Genomic DNA, 11250 nt, shown 5'->3' with positions numbered 1-11250 from the left:
TACTCTTGTCCCACCCCTTGAGTCTGGAACCCGTCCAACGATCTTGTCGTCAGCGATACGCCAAGCACTAAGTATTCATCCATTGCCACGTAATATGCACCCCGAGCGTGACAAAGGGCGGCGCAAAGCCCGTGTACGATACATTGGCCGCATGCTTGCAAACATCCCGGAAACACATACTTTATACACGGACATATCACGCACTCAACAGGGCTATACCTCGGTAGTTTTGGATGGCACCGAATCCCTGAGAGACTCTGCTGCAATGCGCGGAACAAATGCCGCTTACGGAGAAATTCTCGGTGTTGCTCTTGCAATTCGATACGCCATCCGTGTTCCTGAGGAAGCGTATATATTGACGGACTCGCAACAGGCATGCCGGGCGTTCCTATCAGGACATGGCATCCCGAGAGCGGCGCACCAAATTCTCAAACAGATCCCGCAAAATACACCAACCACACCTCCCCGCATCCACTTACTCTGGACCCCTGGTCATACCTCGCTGCCGGGTAACGAACGCGCACATGCGGTTGCCCGAGAAATTTCCCTCCGGGCGACTCGGCGTGGTGAGGCGACTAGTTCAGAGTGGGGGGATCCCTTGCTCCGTTACAAAGACATACTCCGTCATTATACACGCATTCGTCGCACCCACGCCGCACCACCGCCGTCCTTCTCGCGGGAGGAAGCAGTGGAATTACGCCAGTTACAAACCGCAACTTTTCCAAATCTTGTCTCTCTCAGTAAATTCTACCCACACTGTTATGCAAATCGTTGCCCTGGCTGTGGCAGCTCGCCCACAATCTTCCACGTCACGATTGAGTGCACTGCAAACCTCTTTCCTCCCTTGCCAACTCTCCTTTACCCCCTACGACACAAAGAGCTGTGGGACGATGCCCTCCGCGACGGACCTCACGAGGTCCTCCGAGCTGTGATACAACGGGCTCGAAACATCGCCGGAATCATCTTAGGGACCCTGGACTGAGGGTTCCTCCCACACTGCTCTCGCCATTCAAATATTATTAATAAAGATGTTTGACTCTCCTCCACACGATACGATAGGCGACCTCCAGTGAAGCTCACTTTCAGTGTTCCGCGGCTAGCACTTGTTGCTGAAAAGGTTTCGCTTTTTTTTCTTCTTTGAATCTCCTTATTCTCGGTGCACTTCACAAATGTAGAAGATAAAATGAAGATTCCCTTCGGATATCCTTGTCCTCCTTAGGGCCCTTCGCCAGGCCGTGTTGAAGTTTGTGGTTTTATAGAGTTCTAAAGTGCCATTCGGGGATCGTTCTACCGCAAGATTTTTTCATAAATTGTTAAGCTGTAGTAGCCGTGAGAGCGCAAATGAAATGTTCAGCAGTGTTGAGAAATTACCCTCTCCGCAGCAGAGGCTGTTTCCTGAAAGAGTGGCCAGAATCCTGCCTTCTCGCATAAAGGAGCCGAGGGCGCATCTGCAGAGGTTTTTTCTGCGCGCTCCACGTTTCGCGGGGATTCCCGAGTTGTTCCAGTTGCTGCATTCTCCTAGAGCGCCGTGCAGGCGGCGCACGTGTCACGTCACCTCGCTGGCGGTCAGAGTGGTGCTTTCGCACCGCGACGGTCTGTACGCAGTGCCCGGACTTGGAGAGGGTTCCTCCAGGAACGGGCAGAAAAAGAAAAAGGCCGGTTGCAGACAACAAAGCAAGGGCGGCTCTCTCTCTCTTTATTTGCGAATAGAGGCTCTCTGTACATTCGACGTGTTTGGGGCGCCTTGGTGCGGCGCCTATTGCACACTGCCGAGGCTGCCACGGCCCGGACACTTATACGTGGGCTGAGGCCGCCGCCATCTCTATAAAAACAACAAAGGCGCATCAATAAAATCAAATAAAAACAAAATAAAATGCTAGATATTTTTTGTTGTCGTTTAAAAAAAGGAAAGAAAGGAAGAAATACAGACGGCGCTCCCCTTTTCTGTGTGAGTTTGTGTGGCTGAGATCGTGGAAAAGGGTACGACGACGTGATTGGGTGGGAGGGTGGGCTGGAGTTAGGAACTCGGTGGTAGTGTTGGTGACGGCGCTCTGATCAGGTACGGGGGGGATGTGTTCACTCCAGAAGAAGAAAAGGACAACTAAAAAGGGGCGTTACACCGGTTGAGTTACAGAAACAGCCGTGCCATCATTCGCGCCTTTCACCTTTCCTTTATCGGCACTGGGTGCCGGTTGCTTTCACAGTTGTAATGCTCACGCGCGCAAAGATGCGGCCGCTAACCACTCCAGGCTACAGGATGCCGGCAGCCAACACGTAGCGTAGCCGAGCCTCGAAAGCGTTAGTTGGCTAGTTGGTTAGTGGGCGACGGGTCGACAACTTACACAATACCGCGGGCCAATGCTGCGTCGAGCGCGAGTTCCATCTCGAATGGCCCATTTGGAGGACATTCTGACGCGACTGCGTCGAGTAAAAGATCACGGGTGCTGCACGCAGGGCTCCTTTTGTGAAAGGAAAAGCAACCTGCGGCATTCAAACGGAGCTGGCGCGAGGACGACGACTGCAGTGCAACCCAGAAGGTGTAGCGACCCTAGGAGCGTGGAGAAAGACAAAAACAAGAGCTCGAACAGGCGGGGAAGGAGGGGTGGGGGGGGCAGCAGCCATTGAGATCATTCATCATCGCCCACGAGCGGGGCACACGCACACACAAAAAGAAGGCACGGGGTTCTTCATCGGGCGGTTTCTTCGCGGCCGCGCTGCGGGTTGCCGCTCGGTGGTCGCCCCCTCGGCTACGGCACCGACTCCGGCGCCACCATGAGCCTCGCCATCTTGGCCGGCGGCTGCTGGGCACTCTTCTCCGGGAGCGGCGGTCTCTTGCGCACTTGGAAGTAGTCTGCGAGGAGACACGCGGCAACACACACGGTTACAGGGCGGTGCACGATTCATCCCCGCACTCAGAGAGCGAGCGAGAGAGAGAGAGAGAGAGGGAGAGAGAGATAAATCCAAGTCAGGTTGGTAAGAACTCTTGGTATACGGAAAGGTAAGCGTACAAAACACGGGGACACAACGACAACGACGTTTTTGTATTCCTGCTCCTTGTACCAGTGTTGTGTAAGCCTGAATTCATGTATACCATGAAACTACAAAACGAGAAATCGGGAACCAATAAAACTGCTGCATTCTTCTAAGCATCATTGTGCTTAGAAGCCGGCGGTCGAACAAGGCATGTTTCTGTAGACAACATTCTGTCAGCTACTACTTATTGTCGCTGCCCTTACTGTCACTGTGCGTGCTGAACGCTGCCTGAAGTGACCTGGGCGTTGAACGGTCGATGCTAAGGGAGGACCCGTTCCGACGGCTGCGTGCCCCCTCACAGCCAGGAGGAACCGTCGGTCGAGTTGGCGGTAATTCATGTTTTGAAGTTCACGCTTCCTATAAAGGAGATTGGCGGTCTGCACGCATTGAGATAACCAACCACAAGTGTAAAATGACAGCGAGAACTGAAAGTGGCGATAAGTGGAGGTTCCATCAAGGATAACGAAGGAAAAATAAATGAGAGGCCGAAATAGGGACACTTTATTTACACCAACGGGCGAACACAAGCTCGTCTCGGTGGGCATCCTTTCCTGCGGGTTGGCAGGCCGTACCATGTCGTAGTGAAACTGTATAAAAGCATGGACGCTCGTTTTTAAACAAATACAACAAATACTAAAAGAGCGACTTGTGAAATGCAATGTCTATTAGCCATCACGTTCCGGTTAAGCTTTAATGCAACCGCCACTAGATGAGAGCCACGTGGAAGCACGAAGCAACGTAAAACAACATACAAATGCATGCACAATAATAGATCAAGTCTAGTTTTAGCATCGGTGATCTTTCTTTTTTTCTTTTTATGTTCTGCGTTCACCGTAAGCAGTACGCAGCGCTTCAAATGACCAGTCTCGGGCGACTTCTTTTTACATTTCGAGCTATGCTACGGCATAAGAAGCGTAAGTACAAAAATGATGGCCTTTGGTATCAGTCTACTGGGCCGCCTTTGGTATTCGTTTGCGTCCCAACGCGACGTTCACGAGGTGATCATGTCAGAACTGCGCTTACTTTTATTCATCGATAAACGCGGAAAGCATCACTCATATGCTAACATGCTGCGTATGTTATAAGCGTAAGCAAACTAATTAGAGCGCGGCATCTCACTGTTGGGGGTTCTTGAGTAAGTGCCGCATAAGCTCCGTGAAATGGCGATTCCCTGCCGCACAACCATGCTATGTGGCGAAGCATCGCGTCGTTTACGCTAGACTCTCTTTTTTCTCTTTTTTTTCATCTTTAGACGTAGAATGAGGGGTACGCCAAACTCTTGACCTCGTTCTGCTTAGTAATGTTCCACTTGCTAATCGTAACATATGCGGAGCTAATGTTCTCGCGCTTTGGCTCTTCCTTCGGTCAAGCTTCTCGCCATCGTTACTGATAACGGCTTTACCGTAACCTTAACATCTTTACAGTAGAAGTGGACTGCGCGCGTCTTGGCCACTTCTACCTCTGTTTTCCGTGCGTTTATAGCCCAGTAACCACCTAATTACAAGATGAACTATCACGTCTGTAGGCTGTGTGTAAGTCTCACTTTACGATTTTTCTGCGTATTTTAGCTTCAGAAATTCAATTAATTCAGAAGTTTCCTTGCGCCACATGGAGGGCCTGGGTACGGGCGGTTCGAAAATCTTTTTGCCGTAATGAAGTCCGACGCTGAACTCCGGCGGCGGATTTTTTGCGACACGAGGCCCTTAATGCTGTCGCGTTAAACTGTCCCACTTAGTGGAAGAGTGCAAAGGCGAGTATAGGTGGTCTGGCGATTGCAACGCCGTCGTAATGAAAAGGACGGAGGAGACACAGAAAAGGCAGTTTCAATCTCTTGACAGCTGTAGTGAAGGGATAAAGAGAAAGAGTTATCGCACGGTGATATAAAGGGAAGGACGTTTCACGGGTATTTATTCAGCGAGCTGGAGGTACCGCTCACGTCGCAAGGACAACTGAAGGACAAGCAGTGTTGCACAGCCGTGCCAGGCCTAAAGTTCTATCGGCGTTCGGGGCTTCCAAGCAGCCGACGTAAGGGCGGTGTGGCCAATAAATGCAGCGGCGAGGAATCGTAGAGTTCGCAGCATCGCTTTCGGCGGGAACGACGCAGACGGGGTCCAAGAGCCGAGGCGGTGTCCAGGTGGAAGCACAACTTGCAAACAAGACAACGGTACGAGCAAGTACGAGGGCCACCTCAACCGCGGCGAACGCTTTGACGATGTTCGATTTGTGGTCGCTCGATGTCGGTGCAGGGCTTGAACTTTCCGCTTACGTGCTTTGCTGCGACTAAAACGTTTCGGCCGGTATTGCAGCGACGTCGTTGCGGGGCGCTTATAAAATGAACGCCGCGACGCCGGGGATGCTCGAGAAAGACGTTGTTCCTTGTGCTAGGCACTCGTACACCGTCGGCTTTCTTTTTATCGTTTTCTCTCTCACACCTATCGCGTCCCTTTGCCCCTCCCCAGTACAGGGTAGCCAACCGCAGATAATCTGTGGTTAACCTCCCTGTCTCCTTTGCCTTTCTCTCTCTCTCTCTCTCTCTCGGCAAGGAAAGGCACCGATAGGAAAGCGATCGTGATAAGGACACGTGTAAAAAGACAAAAGGAACGAGGTCACGACATCGAGGAAAACCGTGAACAGCGGCTGACAGAATAGAAGACGCACGATTTTAGTGTGCAAAAAAAAAAATAATAATAATAATCAAACACACGGAAGCGCAAATAAAGGGCGAAGGGGCATAGTCTGTTCTTCTTCTCATGGGCCTTCATCTTCGCGCCATCGCCGTTCGTAACGTGCGGAAGACGCGTCCGTGCAGCCCGGTCGCCGCAGACGGACAGGGACGCCCAGAAGGGCCGCCAATCGCCGCGCGTGGCGTCGCGACTCGAGTGCACCGCTCCGCGAGAGAGAGAGTAAAACATCTTTATTAATAATATTTGAATGGTGAGAGCAGTGTGGGAGGAACCCTCAGTCCAGGGTCCCTAGGAACACGACGCGCGCCATGGCAGCGCCCTCAGAGCTGGGAAGTCCGCGAACACGCGGACGTGCGTTGTCGATTGCCGCGGCCAGAGGGCAGCCGGATCAGTTAGGCCGGAAGTACGACATTGACAATCCGACCGGCGACAAATTGAAGCAGCTGAGCAAGTCGAGGAAATCGCAGCACCGAGGGAAGCTTAGCACACACACACACACACACACACACACACACACACACACACACACACACACACACACACACACACACACACACACACACACACACACACACACACACACACACACACACACACACACACACACACACACACACACACACACACACACACACACACACACACACACACGCACGCACGCACACACACACAGGCTTATGTTCGGACGCTTAGAAATCCTCTCAGAGCATTTTCTTTCTTTTTTCTTTCCTTTTTTACGACAGGTGCCAGCCATCTTGACTTTCGATAGGGCTCGTGAAGTTTTCGGTAGGAGTAACGATGCGGAACTTACGGTTCTGTCCACGGCTAAACTTAATCAGCTTACACCGATAAAATACTCTTTCAAAGCTCTTCGTTAATTTTACGGCAATAGGTTCTACAATAGAAAACAAAATAAAAGCCAAAGTTACAATTTTCTTTTAAATTTCGCTCTCTTACCACAGCGCAGACACGTCAGTGTGCGGTCACCAAATTCATAGTATTTTCTCGTATTTGCGCTGTTGTGGCTAAACGAAAGCTCACGAAACATAGCAAGTTCAGTCTCTGGCTTTTTTTCTATAATACAATGTAGTCGATCACTACCAACAAAATATTAACTAGGCCGGAGCAGATTCCTTCAAAATCCACGTTGTCACGACGAACTGGTAGTGAAATTCTTAAAACGGGATCCTTTGCGTGTTTTCTGGCTTACCTATAGCCTCCTCTCAAGGCAAGAGTGGCCTCTTTGGCATTGTGGAAAGGTAGTTTAACAATTATTTTTCTATTTGGTGTTGCTTTAAGGCTCTCCATATTAGCCAGTAAAGCTTGTAGCCCTGCCCTGTGCATACAGTCACTGGGTTGGGACTCGGTATATTACGGGGAATCCATGGGACAACGGATTCTCGTGAGTATTGCTGATCGCTTCGAGGTAGACTGTAGGTGTGCACAACTAGAGAAAAAAAAAAAGAAGTGGACCCTTCGGTATAAATACTATCCTGGAACCTTTTCTCTTAATCACAGGGCCAGAGAGAATGGTTTTCTAATCAGTCCCATAACGCTAAACGTGATAATTTTTCAAGACGACTGCGGCCTAAATCATCAATGGCAACAGAACTCGGCAAGCACCCACTGTAGCTAAGCAAGGCTGCTCCAGAAAGCCACTAAGCGCCTTGACTTACAAGCGTGTCGTCTGTCGAACTTTTTCCGCTGGCATTCGAAGAGCTGCGAACCCGCTTATAAACGTGGTTATCGACTCCAGAAAACTACGCCGTTATACCATTTATTTTAGCCAACTAAAGCTCTACGCGCAGAGCGCTGCTGGCGAAAAGAAATGCCGGCGAAAATTCGCAATGACACCACCGCCTTCTCGGCCGCGGCATCCAGCGCGGGCGAACGACCCCGCATGTGACCGCGAATGGACCGCGAGCAGCGCAAGCCGCGAGAAGCGCAATCTAGCAACAGTGTGCGAGGTCACGGGAGCTGCTCGTTTCTGTCACCTTCGGGAGATGGCGCCAACAGCCCTCGTACGCCGTTGTCGCTTCAAAGCGCTCGGCGACCGACCCACGCCCCATTCCGGAAGAGTATAAATTTTGGGGGCCTCGCCGCAATTTACGCGCAGAAATTTAGTGTACGGGCGCACCGTGCCGTTTGAAAGCAACAACACACGCAGTAGCAGAACCACTAACGACGCCAACACGCGCCAGAGAAGACCACTCAAACTGCGACAGCCCCAACGTTCGGCTGTCCCGTCTACGCCATTTGCGATGCGTGGAAGCTGGCCGTCGGGCGGCTAAGCCTAACCTCAGGAGCCAAAACCGCGTCGAACATCGCAAAAACACCACGATCGCCGTCGAACGGCCACTTTTTTTTTCTCACGACGACCGTCCACCACTTTCGCAGCGTCGCCAAACTCACCGGAGATGAGGCGTTGCTTAGGGGGTGACACTGGTCGCTGGGGTCGCTGCGCTATCGGAGCCTCGGCGTCCTCTGTTTCCGAAGCAACGACGGCGTCCCCTGCTTCCGACGCGCTGCTGGACGCAGCCGCGGGCCGTTCGGCGACGCTCTGCCATTCGAAGCGGCCGGGCAGGGGCGTCTCCGTGCTGAGATCGAAGTTGTACGCTTCGGCGAAGCAGGCGAAGCGAGCACGCTTCTCTTCTTCCAGGTCGCGCTTCACCTGCTCGTGGTCGACGGCGAAGAGACATCGTCTGGCGGCGGCCGTTCGCGCAGCGGGGACCGACCTCACCACGGGAATCGCACGGATGAAAGTCCGCGACATGGGCATCTGACGCAGGTTGACAGCCACCGTGCCTCTCATGGTCCAACGGAGTGACGCAACGCGCGGGCACCTTCGGTGTTGAGCCGACCACGAAGCTACCGAACGGCACAACCGTCGAACGGGCGAGCGTTAACGACGGAGAACCAGGAGAACCCCCTCTCTCTTTCGCCCTCTAGTTTCTCTCTTGGCCGCTGCTACCGCCTCGAGCGCCACCGTCGCGGCGAGAGCGAAGCTGCCGCTGCGTCAGTGCCAGTCTTTCCTCCTTTCCCACAAGAGCCACTTCTCTCTCTCTCTTTCTCACTCCAAAAAAGGACTTTCTGTACGAAATAGCCTTGGCGCTTTTGCGTTGTGTCAACAGAGCACTTCGAAGAGTTCCAGCAAGTGGCGGGCTTGGAGAAAAAAGAAAGGTGGCGAGGAAGAATCCCGGCTCTAAAGTGGGTTATGATGGTTGGAAGAGGCGTAATAACTACGCGTACATACTAACGTTAAATGAAACTGCGTACGCGTGGCAGATCAATGGGAATATCGCGCTCGACATTCAAAGTAATATTCGGAAATGCAGCATCGGGGTTTCGATGTCCTCGGTCGTTGAGCGAGAAAGTGAGTGTGCTGCCGTGCAACACAGCAGCCGCGTTCGTTCCACGTGTACCGTTTTCATAGAGCTGATATATGTAAGTACTCCTCCTATGCCACACTTGGGCGGAACTCGGACTGTCCGAACAGCGAGGCGACAATGACGCGATTGTGCTTTTGTCGTAGTTCTTCGCGCGATGTACTACACCAAATCATGCATCACGAGCTCACCCAAAGTACTACGAACGCTTTTGCCACTGAATTGTGAAAGGACGAACGGAAGTGGGACGGCTAGAAAATGCAAAACAGAGCGAGAGGGAGAAAATGGGGATTAGTATGTGATGAAAAAAATTCCATGTTTAAGATGTCTCCGTCGGTTGGTTTTTCTTTCTATTTTTCTGCTGGTAATTTTTTTTCTGGTGATCAGTTATGTGTGTCGTAATCAAACAACTTACACGTACAGTTGGCAACAAAAGCTTACGCTGAAATGAGTTCCACGGCAAATGCGAAGTTTTGCTCTATTAAAGCATGTCGTTTCTAACTAGCGAATTATTACACAGGTCGCGAAAATTATACTACAAATCGAAACTTTGAATCCGAGTCCATATGGGGCCAGGCTTCGCGGAAATTCAGATTTATCGCAAATCCCGTGACTCGCAAGCTTCTGTGGCTGGCTTTACTCTTTAAAATTCTTCTGAAGGACGAAGAGAATAACGTTTTTACCGTTGTGGTTACAGATGGAGTCGTGTAAGACGACTAGCGGCTTCTGAAGCGAATTTAACGACTGTTCTCGAATAAAAGACAGGACTCGTTTATGCGACTGCTGCTTAGAAACGCCAAATATGAAAGGCGGCCTTCACGCCGCTTAAGCAAGTTCCGCCTCGTGGCAATGTAATCCCCGTAAAACGCATTCGTTCCCCTTTACGTCCGAGCCCACCGGCGACAGGCTTGTCTCTTGAACCGACTCCCACCGGGAACGTACCCCCCCCCCCCCCCCCTCTACCCCCTCCCCACCACCCCGAAATTTCTGCGTTAGTATGCGGCCTGCTTAGCCTCCGGTCAAGTGCCCTCCCCTTCCCCTAAAAAATTTTTCTGGCTATGCCACCGGTACAAATGAATACCAAAATATCAGGAAACTACGCTTCCCCATCAGTGAAGCAGCTGCTCCCGAGGTACATTAGTGAATCCAAAATCGGCAGTCGCTCGCGAAAGATTTAGGACGACACTTGTCGGCCGCTTCGATTCTATGGCTGCTGTATTCAGATACGGGGGCGTAATGCAGAAACACTTCGGTGCCGACTGTTCAGTTTCCCTTTAAAGAACATCGCGAATTCGAAATTGATCCGCAGCCCTTTCTACGGCATCCCTCGTAACCCACCGTGCAGTGAATTTGGCAACTGTCTGCGCGCATACACGACAAACGTGTGCGCGATGGTGCCACTTCCTTCCATGGTTTAATCTTTCCAGACACGGGTATTAAACCGCATCCCTTATTTATAATTCAAGAGCCCACGTAACTAGATAAAGTGCACTTCCGGGTGTTCTCCAAGTCATTATTCATGCGAGGGAGACCGAAACACGCTGCATTTGAATGCGGAAGCTGCAGCAGCCGCCTCCGCTGTGGTAACGTGGACAGAGTAGAAAGTGAATCTCAGTGACCTTTGAAGCTTTAGTCTCTCTCTCTCTCTCTCCTTTTTTTTTTGTGGAAGTAGCTCAAGAACTTATCTGCTTCTTCAGGCACTGTGAAATGCGACGCACAAAGATGTGTCGGCGGTGTCACCCGTTCTTTGTTTTTATCACAGTTTCGCCCGAAGGACGAAGCATTCAATGTATTTAATTTAGTACCTATACTTCTAGCTGGCTACCTGAGCTAAATAGTATACATTAACAGCTGGGCGGACACCCAAGTCAAATTTAACAAAAGAAATGTAACTAATCACAAGCCCCGTATACAAAGCTTAACATTAAAAATGAAAATAATTACAAGCACAATTATAAAAACAAGCAATTGAAGGCAAAGACGCAGCAACAACCTTTTTGCGCAACTTAGAATTAAAACTACATCACTGATAAAACTCGGTATTAAACGAATTCATAAATGAAACTAAAAATAATGTATATTATTTGTTAGTTTGCTGAGCTAGCAACAAGTGAAAACTCGCTCCAGTGTATTAATGACGTTAACGT

General features: G+C 50.8%; 1 protein-coding gene across 1 annotated transcript; it reads right to left on the bottom strand.

Annotated features, from left to right (window-relative positions):
• Window positions 1-1674: 1674 nt before the first annotated feature.
• On the bottom strand, window positions 1675-8653 carry LOC126545140 (uncharacterized). The gene is made up of 2 exons (XM_050192872.3): window positions 8130-8653; window positions 1675-2851 (listed from the first exon to the last, which is right to left on the bottom strand). The coding sequence occupies exons 1-2, from the start codon at window positions 8527-8529 to the stop codon at window positions 2748-2750; spliced, it is 504 nt and encodes a 167-aa protein (XP_050048829.1). The 5' UTR covers window positions 8530-8653; the 3' UTR covers window positions 1675-2747.
• Between the last annotated feature and the right edge of the window lie 2597 nt (window positions 8654-11250).

Source organism: Dermacentor andersoni, chromosome 10 (genome assembly GCF_023375885.2).
Source record: "Dermacentor andersoni chromosome 10, qqDerAnde1_hic_scaffold, whole genome shotgun sequence".
Taxonomy (NCBI): Eukaryota; Metazoa; Arthropoda; class Arachnida; order Ixodida; family Ixodidae; genus Dermacentor; species Dermacentor andersoni.
The sequence above is the reverse complement of the archived record's forward strand: the minus strand, read 5'-3'. Positions and strand labels throughout refer to the sequence as shown.